We start from the raw sequence: 20102 nt of genomic DNA on the forward strand, positions 1-20102 counted from the left end.
CAAGGAGGAGAGGCTGCAGGCAGAAGCCTTCCTTTGCTGCTGGTTTTCAGAGGCAGGGATGGCTGCAGCAGGTCCGGCTGGTGGCAGCTGCGTGCGGAGCTCTCCTGGTGGCACCCAGTGTGGCATGCCCACGTGAGGCGGGCAGGAGGACTTGGGCTGGAAAACACCAACCCCCTACCTCCGTCTCCAGAAAACGAGGGCTAGCAGCTCTGCAGGGCTCGGAAGAAGCTGGGGATGGTGTTGGGATTCGTCCCCGCTCCATGGAGAGCTTGTGGAGCCACAGCCAGGAGATGCTGACCCCTGCATCTGCCCCACGGAAAGGCTGGGGGCGAACGGGCACAGCCCTTCCCGCAAGTGTGGGAACCACGGGTGGGTGCTTTCCACAGGGGCAGCAGCCCCGTGGGTTGCTCTGGTTAATGAGATTAGAGGTAATCAGGGTCAAATTAGTGCCAGCCTGGGCTGGGGGGGGAGCTGGGGCTTGATCTGCAGCCTGTTACGACATCCCTGGGCAGGGATGTGGCCAACAGCAACAGGGCAGCACCCTGGGGTGCAGGGTGGGAGAGCAGGAGCTGAGCATCCTGGGATGTCTGCAGGGAGTGTCCTGGGATACCAGGATGCAGGAAATATTCCAGGATGGCTGCAGGGAACATCCTAGCATGGTTATGGGGAGCATCCCAGGATGGCCATAGGGAGCATCTCAGAATGACCATGGGGAGCACCTCAGGACAGGGGTTAGGAGCATCCATGGATGTCTGGGCGGGGGGGGAGGGTGCATCCTGGGATGGCAGCAGTGAGCACTGTAGGATGCTGGGATTCAGTGAGTATCCCAGGAATGACTATGGGCAGCATCCCAGGATGACTACAGTGACCATCCCAGGATAACCACGAGAAATAACCTGGAATGACCATGGGGAGCACCCCAGGATGTTGGAATGCAGGGAACATCCCAAGGTGGTTGGGGCAGAGACCTCCAAAGGATGCTGCTGGTCTTTTTCTTTGGGGGTGGGGGGGGTGGAAGGAAGGTGAGGCCTCAGATCATGCCCAAAGAGGAAAAAAAAAAACCCTCCCCCAGCTGCCTTCTGCTTTTATTAATTTCTTTATTAAAGCCTGATACAGAGGTGGCTGGGGAAGGGAATAAAACCCCCCAAAGCTCACAGCATTGTTTCTCGTGTACACAGAATTAATTTAAACTAAACTAAACTAAACTAAACCTAAAACCAAACGAAAACTAAGCTAACTCCCACCTTCCCCACCCCACCCTGCTCATTCTGGGGGTCCAATTTGGACAACAAAAAAAGATATGGAAGCAAATTGGCAACTTGATTGGGTGGCTGGATCTGACCCTGGGGTCTGAGCAGGATCAGCCCTGGCAAGAGGAAATGGAAGTGGGGCAGGAGGTGGGCAGCAAAGCAAGGGGGGGGGGGGGAGGGGGGAAATAATCAAGGGTGAACTACAAGGATTTAAGTGAGAGGGCTACCAATAATAATAATAATAATAATAATAAAAGAAATAAGGACTAATGAGACTAAAACTAACTCAGCAGTTAAACAACGCTGCCAGACTGGTCCACAGAGTTTAGGCCCTGACCAGGATCCTTTCAAATCAGCTTCTCTAGAAATTAATCCTTTTTTTTTTTGTCTCCAAAAGATAAGTTTCTCTCTCATATATATACACACACACACACCACCCCCCACCCCCTCCCCACCCCCGGGCTGGGGGCACAGTCAGCCTTAAAAAATATATTACAAACTACAAATATACAAATCACTCCTTGCAGCTGCTGGGGTTTGGCCTTTTCTTCCTCATTTTGGTCTTTTTTTTTTTCCCCTCTCTCTCATCTTGGTCTTTTTTCCCCCTCAGAGTTGTCTTTTTTTCCCCTCAATTTTCCTCTTTTCTCCTATTTTTTTCCCTCCATTTTTCTTTTTCCCTCCATTTTTCCTCTTCCCTCCATTTTTCCTCTGTTTTTTCCCTCCATTTTTCTTTTTTCCACCATTTTTGCCCTTTTTCCTCCATTTGTTCTCCCCCATTTTTTCTTTCTTTTTTTTTTAAACTCCATTTTTTCTTCTTTCCTCCATTTTCCCCTCAATTTTTCTTTTTTCTTCAAATTTTTTCCTTTTTTTCTCCATTTTTCCTTTTCCCTCCACTTTTTTCCCTCAGTTTTTCTTTTTTTCCCTCAGTTTTTCTTTTTTTCCCTCAATTTTTCTTTTTTTCCCTCAATTTTTCTTTTTTCCCTCAATTTTTCTTTTTTTCCCCTCTGTTTTTCCTTTTTCCTCCATTTTCCCCCTCAATTTTTCTTTTTTCTTCAAATTTTGGGTTTTTTCCCCTCCATTTTTCTTTTTTTCCTCCATTTTTCTTTTTTTCCTCTGTTTTTCCTTTTTCCTCCATTTTCCCCCTCAATTTTTCTTTTTTCTTCAAATTTTGGGGTTTTTTTCCCTCCATTTTTCTTTTTTTTCCTCCATTTTTCTTTTTTTCCTCTGTTCTTCCTTTTTCCTCCATTTTTCCCTCAATTTTTCTTTTTTCCTCCATTTTTATTTTTTCCCTCCATTTTTTCTTTTTTTATCCATTTTTTCTTTTTTTCCTCCACTTTTCCTTTTTTTCCTCCAATTTTTTCCTCTATTTTTTCCCTCAATCTTTCTTTTTTCTTCATTTTTTCTTTATCCTCCATTTTTCCTTCCCCCCCCCGATTTTTCTTTTCCCTCATTTTTTCATTTCCCCTCAGTTTTTTTCCTTATTAAATAATTTTCCCTTATTTATTTATTTTTTCATCTTTTTTCTATTTTCCCTCAAATTTCTCTATTTTTCCTCTTTTTTTTCTATTTTCCTCAAATTTCCCTATTTTTTGTCTCTTTTTTTCTGCTTTTTTTTTCTCAACTGTTTTCTATTTTTCCCTCCATGCCTTATATTTTCCCTCAAACGTTTTCTATTTCCCTTCCATTTTCCTATCTCCCCTCATCTTTTTCCTTTTACTCCCTCCATCTTTTCTATTTCTCCTCATTTTTTCCCTTTCCCCCCTCTCTTTTTCTTTTTATCCTCAGATTTATTTTTTTCCTTCTCTTCCAAGATGCTTTTTCCGCCTTTTCTGGGGGAGGTGGGCAGGGGGAGGGATTTTTGTTTGGTTCAGAGCAATCCTACCTGCAGAAGCCTCAACATAAATGTTTGGGGAGGTGTTTTTAGCACATTCTCTTCATAGCAGATCTATAACCCCTCCCTCCCTCCCCCTCCTTGGACTATTTACACCCTGCCCCCAGGATGTCCTGGAGAAAATGGTGGGAAGAGGCTTTGTGGGGAGAAGGGTTTGTCCCAGTGCTCATTGTTTGGTCTGGGGAAGAGGGGTTGGGGGGGGTAGGGGGGGCTCCCTGGGGGAAGGCAGCAGGGTTGGGGAGAACTAGGGGACCCCTCATCTTGCTGCATCTTTGTCCCCTCCATGTCACCCCCTCCATCCCTTCCTCCTCTCTTGGGGCTTGAGAGTCTTCCTCCAGCTCAGTGCCTGATCACAGCCCTGGCTTGGCTTTGGGGACAGGAGGATGACACAGGGCACAGGCATCCAGACCCCCTATCCCCCCAGACCAGGCAGCCCCAGTGGGTAGCAAAGTGCAGGTGAGCGCACAGCATCCAAAGTATGTAACAAAAAAAGGGGAGGGGGGAAGGGGAGGGAGGAAAGGGAAGGGGGAGAAGGGGATGGGGGGAAGGGGAGGTGGGGAGGAGAAAAACAAATAAAAAGCTCCAGTCATGGGGTGTGCAGGTGGGGACAGGGCTCTGGGCTGTGTCCCCACCTTGTCCCCTGTCACCCAGTGGCCCCAGGATGGCAGCAGTGGAGTGATAAGCTGGTGGGGAAGTGGGGGCCAGGGGGTGTGGGGACATCCAGGGGTCAGGCAGGTGGCAGTGAGCCCTTAGCTGGGCATCTGCACCTCGTTGTACACATCTGTGCCTTCTGCCTCCTCAAAGGTCACCACGGCGTCATCTGCGTCCAGCTGGAGGAACAGGAGAGGGCATGAGGTGGGATGGGGACAGGGATGGGGACAGGGATGGGGACAGGGATGGGGATGGGGATGAGGGGGAAAAAGATGGAAATAGACACAGGGACAGTAATGGGTCTGGAAATGGGGCCAGGGATGGGGTCAGGGGTGGAGATGTGGCCAGGCAGAGAGTGGGGAGGGACCAGGAATGGGGACAGGATTGAGGATAGGGTGAGGGATGGAGACAGGGGTGGGAGCTGGGATGGGTATGGCAACAGGGGCAGGAATGAGGCAGGAACAAGGATGAGGATGGCAACAGGCAGGGAGGACAGCGATGGGAATGGGGACAGCAACAGAGATGGGGATGAGAACAAAGATGGGGACAGCAATGGGCACACAGAGAGGGATGAGGATGGGGACAGGGATGAGGATGAGGACAGTGATGGGAATAGGGACAGGGATGGGAATAGAGACAGGGATGGGGACAATGACTGGGGATGGGAACAAGGACAGCGATACAGATGGGGTTGATGCTGAGGATGTGGATAGGGCTGGGGATGGACACAGGGCTGGGGCCAGCACTGTGGTGGCTCCCAGCCCGTGCCAGGCTACATACACATCTGAGCTCGATGTCCTGGAAGATCTTGGGCAGCAGGAAGCGCCGCAGGGGCACGGTGAGGATGAGGACGAAGGGCAGTGCCAGCGAGGCCGGGGTGGACTTCACCACCCACAGCAGCACGAGGACTATGATCTGGATCAGGGTGAAGAGATGCATCCGCCAGGTCTTCACCTGCAGGACAAGGAGCCCCGTGGGGTCAGGGTGGTGGCTCCAGCACCTGGCACCCTTCTCAGGGTGCTGGGTGCTAGAGAGGGGCAGGACAAGAGGCCCAAGGAGCCCAGTGAAAGTCAGCACTGGAGGAGGAGGCTCTTCGGGGAGCCACAAGCAATTGCAGGAGGCACCATCGGGTGTTGCAGCCTAGGACACCACCAAGGTCGTGGCCACCAGGCCAGGGCACACAGGGCTCACTCACCCGGGTGACATAGGGCTCGCTGGGGTGGTACTTGGGTGGCATCAGCAAGAGCAGGATGCGGTCAAAGAGCTGGATGCCGAAGAGGGAGGTGACGCCCATGTAGAGGAAGATGCCAAAGAGCACGGCCAGGGGGATGTACTTCAGGATGGGCTCCATGAGGATGGAGACACCTGCCAGGGAGAAAGAGCGGTCAGGGAGGTGTGCTGGGGGGCACAGAGCTCGGGCCCAGCGGGGCTGGGGGGCACCTCCCCGGCTCACCGATGAGCACTGCCACCAGCAGGCCGCTGATGCGCTGCTCCTTGACCTCCAGGATCTGAGGCTTCCCGTCGGGAGCAGAGGTCTTGCTCATGACGGTGAGGGCGTTGGCGTGGGTGATGGTGCGGACGGTGGTGGCGCTGAGCCAGGGCATGCCAAAGAGGGCAGCCAGCCCCCCCATGGCCACGATCAGCAGCAGGTCCAGGTGGAAGCCGGTGCCCTTCACCAGCTTCCTCTCTGGCTTGCTGACGATGAGGCTGTTGGGGATGGAGAAGGGAGAGTCAGTGGTGGGAAGGTCTCTTTCCATCCCTGTCCCACCAGGCACCCTGCAGCCTTCTTGCCCCTCTCTGCACCACCCCTCCCCAACCCCCCCTAGTCCTCACGTGGTGATCTGCGTCTCGAGGAAGATGAGGATGAAGACCAGGAGGGCAGGCACCACAGAGGCAAACATCATCCAGATGGGGAAGGTTTGTTTCAGCCCCATGGGATTGATAAACCAACCCCTGGCAGATGAGTTGGTGACCTCCAGCCCTCTGGGGACGCTCAGTTTCTGGATGGGAGCAGAGATGGAGGAGTGAGGGCACAGGGACAAGCAGCCAACCCTGCACGGCCTCGTCGGGTCCAGCCGTGTCCCCCAGCCCTGCCCTGCCCTCCCACTGCTCCCAGACCTGTGTGTAGGTGTCCCGGATGGAGAAGTCCACCAGAGCCATGATGAGGATGGAGATGGGCACCCCAAAGTCCCCGATCAGTCGCCGGGCCTGTGGGGACACCATGACCACGTTAAACCCTCCTGTGTCCCCACCCAGCCAAGAAGTCCTCCCCACTGTGTCCCCACCCAGCCAAGAAGTCCTCCCCACTGTGTCCCCACCCAGCCAAGAAGTCCTCCCCACTGTGTCCCCACCCAGCCAAGAAGTCCTCCCCACTGTGTCCCCACCCAGCAGTGAGAGACCTCTGCAGGAGCATGCGCTGAGAGTGCGCGTTCCCAGCCAGCCCCTCTCAGGGTGCCACATCCACCAAGCCTCAGTTCTGTCCCCAGTGGGGTTGAGTGGGACACCAGTGTGACCTCCCCCATCCTCACCTTGCCAGGCAGGAAGGCACTGTTCTTGAACTTGCGGAGGAAGAAGGCCAGGAAGAAGGTGCCAGCCATGAGGACGAGGGACAGCAGAGCTGTGTTGGGCTCTGGCACCTTGGGCACATACGTGGTGTCCACGTTGTAAATTCGCTGCAGTGGGTGGTCCTTGAAGATCTGGGGAGGGAAGGGGAGAAGGTCAGGGAGGATGGGATCCTCCTGCACCCCTCCTGCCACTCTGGGAGCCCCATGGCACCATGCTGGTGGGTGCTGGATAAGTGCTGGGGTGCAGTGAGGCCAGGAGCTTGGCACACAGCTGGCTTTAGGTTTGCTTTTCTCCATGCTCCTGCAGAAATGGGGTTGGAGCAAGGGCTGGGTGGCACGATGGGGACAGCCAAGTGTGGCCCCACTGCTGACCTTGTGTCACCCAGGGTGTTAGGGCCTCCTAGGGGGGTGTTTGAGGGCACCTTGGTGTGATGTGGGTCCAAGGTGTGATGGGGCATGTGTCCTGCCTCTCATTTCTCCTTGCCCCAGAGATGTCCCAGTGGGCACCCAGTGCCTGGGCTGACACCACCCCATTGCTGCTGGCCAGCTGGCAGGGGGCTGAGTCAGGGCATGGGGGAAGAAATCAGAAGTCTCCAGGCAGGTGACAGGACAGGGGGTGACAGTTTACACTAAAAGAGGGAGATTCAGACTAGAGAGAAGGAAGAAATGTTTGACACTGAAGGTGGTGAGACCCTGACCCAGGTTGCCCAGAGAGGTGAGAGATTCCCCATCCCTGGAACCACTCCAGGTCAGGTTGTTCGGGGCTGTGAGCAGCCTGCTCCAGCTGGGGCTGTCCCTGCTGACTGCAGGGACCTTTGCAGAGTCCTTTCCCACCCAAGCTGGGATTCTGTGATTCAGTTCCTGGGCAAGGACCATGTTTGCTGTAGCCCAGGAGAGGCATTTGCCTGAACTTCACCTGCCTGTCCCCAGAGCTCCTGCAGAGAGAAGCAGAAGCTGGGAAACACCTGGGAAGGGGGAGAAAACTCTAGGAGAGTCCCTCCCTCTCTTGCATCCTTCACCCAGCTCCTACGGACAGCTGGGTGATGACCACAAGCTGCAGCCTCCCCCTTGCCCACCGTGGGCCCCCTGCGCCCCTCACCGTGACGAGCTTGGAGAAGGTCTCGAAGATGAAGATGAGGGAGATGAGGAAGGAGAAGATCTCCTGGGTGTAGCGGGACAGGTAGCGCACCAGGAAGCTGCCCTCACAGGCCACCACCACCAGCACCAGCAGGATCAACCAGAAGCCAATCCAGACCCGGCCCACGATGTACTCCATGTCATTGGCACTGCAGAACTGGGGAGCCAGAGGACACAGCCCTGTCAGCCCCCCTCCTGGCATGGGCACCTAGGTGGGCTGGCCCCTGGGGTCCTGTGGTGGCCCTGCACCTCCTGCCTGGGGGCTGAAGGGTGCCAGGATGGGGCAGTGGTACCTCAGGGTGGCAGGACCCCTGTGGGATCACTCAACTGGCAGCACCCTAATGGCATCCCCTGCCTGGCGTTGCCAGTGCAGTGTCACCCACGTGGTGTCATGAGCCTCACATCACCCTGAGCCCCACATCACATCCAGATGGCTCTACCTACATGTGCCATCCCCCACGTGGCACCACCCATGTGCCATCCCAGCAGTGCCATCCCTCGTGTGCTGTCTCACCTGTGCCGTCACTCAGACAGCTCTACCTGCACGATGTCACCCACATGGCATCACCCACATGGCATCACTCATGTGCTATCCCCCACACCCTGTTCCTCTGCCAGGGCTGATGGGGCTGAACCCTCTGTGAGGACCCAGGGGCACAGGGTGGCACCTACCGAGTAGAAGGCTTCCTCAAAGACGAGGAGGGGCCCTGAGAAGCCAACCACCAGCAGGGGCTGGGCGCTGAGGAGGCTGAAGAGGACGCACTGCACGCAGGTGGAGACCAGCAGCTCCGACACCCCCATCATGCCCTTGGTCTTCTCACCTGGAGGGCAGCAGAGCCAGTGCGTGCTGGGGGTGGGCACAGCGCCGTGTGCCCAGCCCACACTTCTCAGCACCAGGATTAGGGGCTTCAGTGACCCCCTGCGAGCACCCTGAGGGGGGGGGGGGGTGCTGCAGATGGCGCTCCCCCAGCCCCGCACCCCGGAGTGCCCCCAGCTCGTCCCCTTCCTTACTCAGCAAGCCCCCAAAGGTGACGGCAGGCGACAGCGCCGCGAAGTAGATGAAGATGACTGCGGCCAGGCACTGGGGGCTGAGGGCATCCTTGATGTCGCTGAGGTATTTGGGGTACCGGCGGCGGATGTCCCTCACCAGCCCCCCAAAAGGCCTCCCCGTCCTGCGCAGGGGGTCGTCGTCCTCCGCCACCGGCTCCTCCAGCCCTGGGGATACAAGCAGGGGACCACGGTGGGACCTTGCATGCAAGAGGAGAATCCCACCAGCCCCCAGGACAAGGGGAGGGGTCCTGGGGAAGTCCCCACCATACCCAGGTCTTTTATGAAGGCTTCGCCCGCAGCCTTCTCTTGGGGCTGGTAGCGGCGGCGGAGCAGCTCCTGCTGCAGCGGCACCAGCCCGCGGAGGAGCTGCTCGTTGGGGGTCTCGGTGGGCGGCAGGACGATGCTGGCCTCCAGGAAGTCCTCAACCCCCTGCAGCAGATCCCGGCGGCCGGCAGCCAGGTAGGCATCCCGGCGGAAGACCTGCAGGGGGGGCCCGGGGACGGGAGCTCAGCCGTCGTCCTCGGGTGTTGAATGGGTACCAGCCTGGCCCCCGTGGGCATGGGGCATGGTGGGGGCATGAGGGCTTGGGGTGTGAGGGTGGGCATGGGACCTCAGGAGCTTTGGGACAGCCAGACCAGAGGAATGTGGGGACATGGGGCCACAGGTGCATGGGGATGTGGGGATGTGGAGGGGCATGAGGATACAGGGTACAGGAGCACGGGGACATGTCTGCTTGGCCACACAGGGACCAGAGGACACTTGACCTCAGGGGCATGGGCGCATGGGGACATGAGGCCACAGGGTCACTGAAGTGTGGGGTCAAGGGGTGCATATGGACATAGGGACAGGGGTGCATGGGGACATGGGGACACTGGTTCACAGGGACACAGAGACCCGGTGGGATGAGGACACCAGTGTGTGGGAACAAGGGGATGCAGTAGCAGGAGGGCACAGGTGCTTGGGGACAAGGGGACACGGGGACAAGAGCACAAAGAGGAAGGTGGCACTGGTGGACCAGCCCTATCGGAGGGTGCAGCCCCAGGGCTGGAGGTGTCAGAGTGCCTGAGGGGGCTGGCACGCCGGATGGCAGTGCTGGTGCCAGTGGCAGTGGTGGTGCCAGTGGCAGTGCTGGTGGTGGTGGCAGTGCCATACCCTCTCAGACATCATGGTGGCCACGGCACGGCCGATCTCGTGGTAGCTGATGTGGGGACTGTCAGGGCCCAGCACCACGAAGAGGAAGCGCACAGGCAGGGGCACGTCCAGGACCCCGTCCAGGGGCACAGCATCCTTCAGGCGCACAAAGGCCAACGTTGGCTGCTCCAGGAAGGCTGCACAGCCTGGGGGGGGGAGGATGGGAGGGGATGGGGATCATGGGGGATCATGCACAGGGACATGAAGACATAGGGGGACAAAGGGAATAGGGCAAGGACACAAAGACGTGAGGACACAGGGACGTGTGGACATGGAGGGTAAAGGGACGTGGGGACATAGGGACAGGCAGGTATGGGAGCACAGGGACGTAAGGGTGTGGTGATGTGGGGGCAGAGGGCACATAGAGACCTGAGGACATGGGGACACAGGGGAGTGGAAGAACAGGGTGTGAGGACAAGGGACATGGGGACACAGGGCACAGAGAGCAGCACTGAGCAGCAGCCGGCGGCAGCGAGGGCTGAGGACAGGGTGCAAGAAACGCAGCAAGTGAGCGAGCAGGCAGCAGCTGGTGGCACCAAAGCTCCCCCTGCACAGCCCAGCCCTGCACCCACCACTCTGCCCCCACCCCTGCCCTGACCCTGCACCCACCCCGCTGCTGACCACTCACCCACGAGGACCAGCGTGGCCTCAGCATCCTCGGGGATCTTCTCATGCAGCTGGGGTTTGCTGCTCCCCTGTTGCAGGCAGACGAATGGCAGGAGTCAGCCAGCTAGCCTTGGTGGCTGTCCCCTGCATGTCCCCCTCTGTCCCTTACATGTCTCTGTCAACTCCTGCCTGTCCCTGTCTGTCCTGTGTCACTCACTGTCACCTGCATGTCTCCTTCTATCCCTTGCCTGTCCCCCGTTGTCCCCGGCATGTAGCCTGCCATCCCCTGCATGTCCCCCACTGTCCCCTGTGTGTCTTCCTCCAGCATCTCCCCCTCTGCCCCTTGCACATCTGTCAACTCCTACCTGTTCCTGTCTGTCCCATGCCACCACTCTGTCCCCTGCATGTCCCCTGTCATCCCCTTCATGTCCCACTCTCTCCCCTGCATACCTGGCTTCATCCCTTGTGTCTCTATCACTTGTATGTCTCCCTCTGTCCCCTGCATGCCCCCTGCCATCACCTGTATGTCCCCTTCTGTCCCTTGCAAGACTGGCTCCCTCTCTACCACCCCTGCACCCACAACGTGAGGGTCCCCGTGGGAGGTCTTTGCACCCCCTTTGGTGTGCAGCCATCTGGTGTCCGTGCCAAGGCGTGGGTGCCCTCAGCAGCACGCGTGTGCATCTCCCAGCAGCCCTCCAGCGCTCCCCGGTGCCCCCCGCCGGCCCCCACCGCCGCTCGCCTGCTCGGTCCCCGCCAGCCTGCGCATCTCCAGGGGCTGCTGCTCCCGTAGCAGCGGCTGCTCCGTCTCTGCCCGGCCGGTAGCGGAGCGCTGCAGCTGTGCTGGTGGCAGAGTCCTCACTGACTCAGTTTCATTGGGGTGTCTAGAACAGCGCGGGGGGGAGGGAGGACGATGTCAGACAGGTCAGCCCTCCTGACCCCCCAAAATTCCATAAGACAGCCCATGAGGAGAGTGGGGACCCCCAAACTGGGCTGGGAGGCAAAGCTAAAGGGCAGAGGGGCTTTGCCGCGCTGCGCCAGGCTCCAGCGGGACGCGGTGGGGTCAGATCCAGTCCAGCCGCTGGGATTCCCACCCCCAGGGGGATCACCAGCCCTGGTCATACTTGTGCTGCAGCAGCAGCGTCCTCAGGATGTCGTCCCGGTCCTGCGGCTTGATCTGCCCCTCGTAGATCATCTGGTCAATGAGGGCATGAGCGACGGCTGCCAGCGAGGTGGCTGCCACGTCGAGGAGCACAGCACCTAAGGGGACAGCTCCATCACCCTCTGGCCACTGTGAGCCCTCTCCTCCCTGCCCCCCAGCCTAGCTCCAGATGATGTCCCCACCACCATCCTAGCCCCAGACAATGTCCCCACCACCATCCCAGCTCCAGATGATGTCCCCACCTTTGGCCAAAGCCCGATGGATCTCCAGGAGGCTGCGGTAGGTCAGGAAGGAGAGATGGGGCTGGCTCCAGTGTCCTGCTTCCTTGAAGTCCTCCTCCAGCTTGAGCCAGTGGCTAGCCTCCATCCAGCACAGCTCCTTCGTGGTGTCCATGACCAGCTCATGCAGCTCCACGTAGCCCTGCAGCCAGAGCCGGGGTAGGGAGGGGAGGTCAGAGTCCCCCCAGTCACACTGGCGATCACCAGAAGCCCCAGAGCTGTGGCTGCCCATGCCCAGCACCCTCTGTACCCTGGTGTCCCCAGGGCTTGGTGTGAAGTTGGTCTTTGGGTGACCACAGTGCACCTGCCCCTGGGAATGAGGAGAGAATGGGGGTCCCTGGGGCAGCACCCACCTCATGGGTCTCCCGTCGGGACAGGGGCCTCCTGCTCCCTGCCGCCTCCAGGTCCACATCAGTCACCGACGAAGCTGTGAGCAGAGTCACCGACACATGAGAGGGTCCCTACCCCAGCCCAGACCCCCTGAGCTCTGTTGGAGGAATCCACACCCCCTCATCCTCACCCAAGACCCAATTTGTGTTGCCTGGGTGCGTCCCCTGCTCCATCACCCTCCCCCCAGACCCAGGTGGGGTTTGCTGGATGCGTCCCCCACGCACTGCCCCATCCCAGATCGAGGTGGAGTTGCCTGGATGTGTCCCTCGCTCCATCACCCCCACCCCAGACTAGGCTGGGTTTGTCTTGATGTCTCCCCCATTTCACCACTCTCACCCCAGACCCAGATGGAGTTGCCTGGATGTGTCCCTTCCTCCATCCCAGGAGGGATGTGTCCCCCACCCACTGCCCCATTCCAGCCCCAGTTGTGTCCCCACCTCTGTCACCTCCATCCTTAATCCAACTTGGGGTTTGCTGGATGTGTCCCCACCCCTATCACCCCCATCTTTAATCCCTCTTGGGGTTTGCTGGATATGTCCCCACCTCTGCCACTTCCAGCCTTAATCCCTCTTGGGGTTTGCTGGATGTGTCCCCACCTCTGCCACCTCCATCCTTAATCCTGCTTGGGGTTTGCTGGATGTGTCCCCACCCCTATCACCCCCAATCCTTAATCCCTCTTGGGGTTTGCTGGATGTGTGCCTCCAGCAAGCCCTGCCCTGCCAATGCCCACCTCCAGCCCCTCACATCCCCACAGCCTGGTTCCTGGGTGACAGCCTGGGGACACCGCCGGGGCCGGGGTGAGGGCAGGGCTCATGGCCACGCTCTGCCCCACCACCACCGTGCCACCAGCACCACCTTGACCCCTGCAACCAGCCCTGCCCTTTGGACTGCAATGGGGACAGCACATCCCCAGCCAGCCAGCCCTCAGGAGCTCAAGATGTCGCTGTCCCTGTCCCCTGCCTACCTGCGGCCCCCCCCGTGCCCCCCACGGGCTCCGTGCCTATAAAGCGGCGCCGAGCCCCACGCCCTGCAGCCGCCCTGTGTGCACCGTAAATCCCGAGGCACTTTGCCTTTGCTGACAGTAAACACCAGCACGACTCTGCCCGCGGCCACCCCAGCGCTGGGGACAGGCTCACCCTGTCCCCCTTGCCCCCTGTTGGGGACCACCACAGTCCCCCTGCTGCCACCAGCCAGGCCACCCACTGGGGTGATGCCACAAAAGCCTCATCCCGCTCTGCCAGCCGGAGGATGCTGTGCCCAAGCAAGCAGGGACGAGGCATGCCCCCCGCCCTGGTGTCCCCAAGAGCGTTGGCAGTGGCACATGGGCACGTGCCTGTCCTCGTCCTGTCCCGCTGCTGCCACCACCGAGCCGCCCAGCGCCAGCCGGCGTTCAGCCCCAAGTGGTTCTTGTCCTCACCCCAAACAAAGCCTTTATTTATCCTCAATCAGTAGGCGATTACGGGCAAGCGGCAGCGGTCACCGGGGCGTGCCCTGACGCCTGGGTGATGGGCACCTCACGGCGTGCCCTGATGCCTGGGTGACGGTCAGACCACAGCATGCCCTGACGCCTGGGTGATGGGCATCTCGGGGTGTGCCCTGATTCCTGGGTGATGGGCACCTCGGGGTGTGCCCTGATTCCTGGGTGATGGGCGCCATGGGTCGTGCCCTGATGCCTGGGTGATGGACACCTCACAGTGTACCCTGACAGTTGGGTGATGGGCACCTCGCAAAGGACAGCGACGCGGCTGGCAAAGCCCCAGCAACGGAGGGCTGGGGTTAGGGGCGACGCTAGGGCTGGGGTCTGTCCCCCGGTGCCCCCACGGTCACTCACGTTGCCCTCTGCCACGGCGGCTCACCCGTCCCGGGGGGGCCCCTGCCGTACGCCTCCTCCCATCCAGGTCATAGCATCCCCGGCGGCTGGGCAGATACTGCCTGCAAAACACACACCGCCGGGACCGGGATCAGCGCCGGGCACCCCGTGGGTGCCAACAGCCTCCCCTTGCCGATACCAGCTGGGCAGGTGGGGCAGCGTCCGGCCCCCTCCCCAGTTTGGGGGACTCACCGCAGGGGCGTCAGCTCCTCGGCTCTGGCCCTCCATGCGTGTAAGGGGGACCCGGTGCCAGCGCCAGCCCCTGCGCAGAACAGGTGGCAGCGTTACCCCCCGACCTGTGTCACCCCGAATAGGGACCCGAGGGGCTGGGTGCCAGGAGTTGGCATGGCCCAAGCACCCCCTTGAGGTGGCAGCGGGAAATCAACCCAGCTTTGGGCAAGGGGATGCTCTGGGGCACACAGACTCCTCCACTCACCTCCCTCCCCAGGGGCTCTTGGTTGTGGTCTTAAGGACCTTGCATGTCCCCAAGCTAGGCCCCATCTCGGGCACCCACAGCCCTGGCACTCGAGGTGGCACCTCACTGGCTCTGGGGCTTGGGCAAAGGGTGTCACTGCCTGTGGGGAATGGGATCCCAGGGGTTCTGTGTCCCTGCCTGAGCCGCTGGGCTCCGAGCGAGCCCCACTGCCTGCACAGTGCTGGCACCCATGCAACATGCCTGTGCCATGCTGGCACCCATGCCATGCCAGCACCCATGCAATGCTGGTGCCCATGCAATTCTTGCACCCATAAAACACATCTGTGCCATGCTGGCACCCATGCAATGCTGGTGCCCCTGCAGTGCTGCCACTCATGCGTCACTGGTGCCCACATAACCCTGCCAGCTGTGCAACATGTCTGTGCAGTGCTGGTGCCCATGCAACACATCTGTGCCATGCTAACACCCATGCAACTTGGTGCCAAAGCAACATGGATGCCCACGTGATGCTGTTAACGATGCAGCACTGATGCCTCTGCAATGCTGGTGCCTATGGAACACTGGCACCCATGCAATGCTGGTGCCCATGCAACATGCCCGTGCCACGCTTGTACCCATGCATTGCTGGGCACCCTCCAGTCCATGCAACATGCAACCTTGAATCACTGGTTCCTCTGCAATGCTGTATGGTGCCATCACCTATGGAGTGCCACCACCCATGTGGTGCCATTGCCCATGCAGTGCCATCGCCCATGCCATGCTGTCACCCATATGACACTAATGCCCATGCAACGCCATCATCTGTACAACACTGGTGCCCATGCAATGCCATCACCCAGGTGAGTCTAGTGTCCATGCAATGCCATCCCCTACATGACACTAATGCCCATGCAATGCCATTCCCCACGCAGCACCCGTGCCCACGCATCCCTGCTGTCCCCCAGCAGCCACGGATGTCACTCACTGCTCATCTCCCCCAGCGACAGGTGGGATCCTTTTAAGCCGTGGTCTTCGTATCCCTCAGGGTCGAGGCTCCTTCTCATCCCTTCCTCGTAGGCCTCCTGCGGACAGAGAGCAGGTGCTGAGCCGGGCCCAGCACCCCCAGCACCTGGCCGGGGCTGTACTGGGGCGGGAGCCGGCCGGGGCTCAGCGGAGAGCCGGGGCTGGGGGCCGGGGCTCCCTACCTGGCCGTGCCCCTCCATGGCCCTGGCCTCGCTGTGTCCCCGCACTCAGCCCGGCGACACCATCACCCGGGCTCTGCGGAGGGCCGGGGAGGGGGGAGGGTGGTGGGGGAAAGGGAGAGAAAATAGATTAGGAGAGGCGGGGGCAGCGTTTGGTGCCCCTCCGGGGCTTGGGTTTGTCCCCCGGGATGGGCTGGGGCCGGACACACCAGGCAGTTCCCGCAGCCCCTACCCTTGTAACCCGCTTCCCGTGGGTCGGGGGGAGTCCCCGGGGGAGTGTTGCCCTGCCCTGCCCTGCTGCCAGCCGGGTGGGAACCGACGTCAAGACACAGCAGAGCCCTGGCAGCTTCCCACCAGGGACGTGGCATCCCACCCCTGCCAGAGTTCAAGTGCGTGTGGACCCATGTCCAGAGGTCAAGTCTGTACGGACCCACACCCAGGGGTCAGGTCCCATTATGGACCCACTTACAGGCCAGGGGCTGGGATTCCACACGACCCCTCACATGTGGATAGGGTCCCATACACACCCACGGATGATGACCCACATATGAGAGCTGGGGTCCCACACTGCAGCACCCACACCTTCCCTTCCCAAGCCCCCTTGGCCCCTGGCAGAGCACTGGGGTGGGGAAGGGGACATTGAGACACTGCTAGGCTCATGGGAGCACCCCAAAACAGGGCGACACAGCATCCCTCAACACCGCAGCTGGAGGGTCCCCTACCGTCCCCCACCTCAATTCAGCACCCAAATCCTTGCCCCCCCTTAGCCCCCCTGCCCCCCCATCCCCCCGGGGCGGTGGGTGGTTGTGTGGAGGTGGGAAGGTGTAGCTTCTACCTACAGCAGTCCGCCTCCCTCCTCCCCCCAACCCCTTGCACCCCTCTGTGTCCCCCTATCCCCGGGCTGCACCGCCCAGCAGCTGCCCCGGGGCCGTGCTGGGGGGAACCGCCAGGGGGCGCCCTGCTCCCGCACGCCTCCCCCCCCCCCCCCCGGGGGGGGCCCGAGAAATAGTGACACCCCCCCCATCACCCCCCGTGACACTCCATGGCCCCCCCATTGTCCCTAAACCCGGAGCATTCAGGGAGGGGGTTCAGGGAGGGGGGTTGCCCTTCCCTGGGACTTCCCAACCCCCACCTCGCTTCCGCGCCCCCCCGCCGTGGGCCCCCCCCAGATTAGGGTGACGGGGACCCCGGACGCCCCCCAACACCCAGTTACAGGGACCCCACGCGGGGGAAGGGGTCATGAAGTGGGGGACTGAAATGTCAGGGCATAGGGGAGGGTGGCTTTAGGGGGGGACCAGCCCCCCCAGATCTCACCGGGGTGATGCAGGACCTCGCTCCCGGCCGGGGCAGAGGGAGCCAGGGCGAGGGGGTCCCGGCTGCTATGCCCGACGGGGCGCGGGAGCCGCGGCGGGGACAAGGGAACCGGGGCCACGGGAACCAGGGCCGGCTCCGGACCGGCCTCCTCCTTCCTGCCCCGCCTGCTCCCCCCAAGCCGGCCCGACCCGGGCCCCCCCCAGCTCCCCCAGCCCCGCCAGCGGCTCTTGCATCAGCCCGGTGCGTCGGGCTGCGCCCCACTGATAACGGGCAGAGCTGCGGGCCCCCGCCCCGCTCCCCGCCGCTGCCCCCTGCCCTGTCCCGGGAAGCGGCAGAACCCCGAGGCCACGGTGAGGGGCTGCGGGACCCGCGGGACCCCGGGAACCCCGCGCCCGGGTCACCCGAGTTCATCCCTGTGCCACCCTGCACAGTACAGAGCCCATAGCTCCTGTGCCATGCACCCCACGGGCACAGCACAGAGCCCATAGCTCCTGTGCCATGCACCCCACGGGCACAGCACAGAGCCCATAGCTCCTGTGCCATGCACCCCACGGGCACAGCACAGAGCCCATAGCTCCTGTGCCATGCACCCCACGGGCACAGCACAGAGCCCATAGCTCCTGTGCCATGCACCCCACGGGCACAGCACAGAGCCCATAGCTCCTGTGCCATGCACCCCACGGGCACAGCACAGAGCCCATAGCTCCTGTGCCATGCACCCCACGGGCACAGCACAGAGCCCATAGCTCCTGTGCCACGGGCACAGAGCAGAGCCCATAGCTCCTGTGCCATGCACCCCACGGGCACAGCACAGAGCCCATAGCTCCTGTGCCATGCACTCCACGGGCACAGCACAGAGCCCATAGCTCCTGTGCCATGCACCCCACGGGCACAGCACAGAGCCCATGGCTCCTGTGCCATGCACCCCACGGGCACAGTGTAGTGCCCATAGCTCCCACACCACGGGTAGGTATGGAGTCCATATCTCCTGTACTGTACACCCCATGAGTACAGTGTAGAGCCCATATCTTCTACAACACACAGCCAGTGTGCACTGCATGGAGCCCACACCTTCCACTCTCCGTGGCCAGCATGACTCAGGGCTGGACTCACACCTCCTGTGCAATGTGTCCAGCACGGCTCAGTATAGAGCCTGCAGGTCCCCAAGCACACATCACACACCTTCAGCATGGAGTCCACACATCACACCCCCTCAGCATGGAGTCCATGCATCCCACACCATCCACACAGCGTGGCTTGGTGCAGCACTTCCCTCCCACAGCAGGACCTCAGTATGGAGCCCAGACATCCCATGACCTCCATGAAGCATGGATGAGATTTCTCATCCAGCAGGTGCTCAACATGGCTCAGTATGGAGCCCATACATCTAAAGCCATCCATGAGGTATGGTTCAATTCCCACAGCAGGTGCCCAGCCTGGCTCAGTATGGAGCCCACTGATCCCATGCCATCCCCATGGCACAGCTGGGCTCTCTCTTACAGTGGCTACCAGCCTGGCTCAGCATGGAGTCCATAGCTGTCATAACATCCACACAGCACGGCTGGGATCACCATGCACAGGTGCCCACCGTGCCATACATCCCACACCAGCCATGCCCCACGGCTCAGCTCAAGCAGCAGGTGCCACCATGGCTCAGTACAGACCCCACACCCCCTGGCCCCAGGCACCCCCCGCTGCAGCACACCCCACAGCCCCCACCCCAGAGGCACCCAGGAGCGCTCCTCCAACCCCTCAACGCCCCACCCCTCCCTCTGTCCCCCTACTTCCAGCACCTAGGGACACCCTAAGGTGCCACCACCCCATGACCCCACACCTACCCCCGGGGTGGGCTCCACGACGCCCCTGCCCTCGCCGCCGGCCCGTGCCCGGGCTGTGCCTGCTGCTGCCCACGGGGAAAGAGCCGCGCGGGGCGGGGGAGCGCTCCCAAATGCCCTGAGTCACGCTCACCTCCCTAATCTGCCCCCCCCTTAGGCTCACACGGTCTCCCCCCTTCCCCCCCCCCCCCCGGGGCCCCCCGTAAACAAGGTTATCGGGGAGCAACATCTTGCGGCGTCGAGGTTGCGCCCTGCGCGCTGCCCGCCCGCACCCCATGGACCTCCCCAGCCGCTTGCTTTGCCCCTGCTTGGCCGTGCCCCTGCTCCCGGCGTCGTGTGTGTGTGTGTCCCGTCCCCCCCCCCCCCAGATCTTGTTTACGAGGCTCCGGGTTTCCCTGTGGGGAATCCCCGGAACCCCCCCCCGGCTGTCTCCCCCCTCCCCACGGGCTGGGGTTTCCCTTTTTTTTTATTCTTGGAAATTAAAAAAAAAGAGAGAGAGAGAAAAAAAAGGAGGGGGATCCTGAGGAGGTTCCCCTGGGGGAGGAGGTGCGGGGGGCTGGGGGGCTGGGTGGGTATGGACAGGGTGCTCCGTGCCCCGCGCCCTTGGGATCAAGGGAGGGTGTCCTGGGGAGAGGTGGTTGGGGTGGGCATGGCTGGTTTGGTGCAGGGCGAGGGGGAGTGTGTGCATAGGTGTGAGTGTGCACGTGTGTGTGTGCATGTGTGAGTGTGCACGTGTGAGTGTGCATGTGTGTGTGTGAGAGAACACCTGTGTGTGCATGTGTGAGTGTGCACGTGTGTGTGTGCATGTGTGTGTGTGAGAGAACACCTGTGTGTGCACATGTGAGTGTGCACGTGTGTGTGTGAGAGAACACCTGTGTGTGAATGTGTGTGTGTGAGAGAACACCTGTGTGTGCATGTGTGAGTGTGCATGTGTGTGTGAGAGAACACCTGTGTGTGCACATGTGAGTGTGCACATGTGTGTGTGAGAGAACACCTGTGTGTGAATGTGTGTGTGTGAGAGAACACCTGTGTGTGCATGTGTGAGTGTGCACGTGTGTGTGAGAGAACACCTGTGTGTGCACATGTGAGTGTGCACATGTGTGTGTGAGAGAACACCTGTGTGTGCATGTGTGAGTGTGCACGTGTGTGTGAGAGAACACCTGTGTGTGCACATGTGAGTGTGCATGTGTGTGTGTGAGAGAACACCTGTGTGTGCACATGTGAGTGTGCACATGTGTGTGTGAGAGAACACCTGTGTGTGAATGTGTGTGTGTGAGAGAACACCTGTGTGTGCACATG

At 60.3% G+C, this 20102-nt stretch overlaps 1 protein-coding gene across 1 annotated transcript; it reads right to left on the bottom strand.

The window, feature by feature from the left end:
* Positions 1-3689: 3689 nt before the first annotated feature.
* SLC4A1 (solute carrier family 4 member 1 (Diego blood group)) lies at positions 3690-18904 on the bottom strand. The gene is made up of 22 exons (XM_054176837.1): positions 18807-18904; positions 15658-15730; positions 15438-15534; positions 14230-14299; positions 13999-14099; positions 12131-12204; positions 11742-11919; positions 11462-11597; positions 11080-11221; positions 10363-10429; positions 9696-9880; positions 8813-9023; positions 8505-8708; positions 8166-8314; positions 7456-7650; positions 6321-6488; positions 5911-6000; positions 5626-5792; positions 5246-5499; positions 4988-5157; positions 4573-4746; positions 3690-3971 (listed from the first exon to the last, which is right to left on the bottom strand). The coding sequence occupies exons 2-22, from the start codon at positions 15673-15675 to the stop codon at positions 3891-3893; spliced, it is 2931 nt and encodes a 976-aa protein (XP_054032812.1). The 5' UTR covers positions 15676-15730; positions 18807-18904; the 3' UTR covers positions 3690-3890.
* Between the last annotated feature and the right edge of the window lie 1198 nt (positions 18905-20102).

This window comes from Dryobates pubescens, chromosome 36 (genome assembly GCF_014839835.1).
Source record: "Dryobates pubescens isolate bDryPub1 chromosome 36, bDryPub1.pri, whole genome shotgun sequence".
Classification (NCBI taxonomy): domain Eukaryota; kingdom Metazoa; phylum Chordata; class Aves; order Piciformes; family Picidae; genus Dryobates; species Dryobates pubescens.

What these genes read in the sequence shown, in the direction of transcription:
- SLC4A1 (XM_054176837.1), bottom strand. An exon ending in TTGAGGAAGCCTTCTACTCG is followed by an intron (nt 7,651 to 8,165) that starts GTAGGTGCCACC and finishes CTGGCTCCCCAG; the next exon opens with TTCTGCAGTGCCAATGACAT. An exon ending in GTGCCTTCCTGCCTGGCAAG is followed by an intron (nt 6,001 to 6,320) that starts GTGAGGATGGGG and finishes GTGTCCCCACAG; the next exon opens with GCCCGGCGACTGATCGGGGA.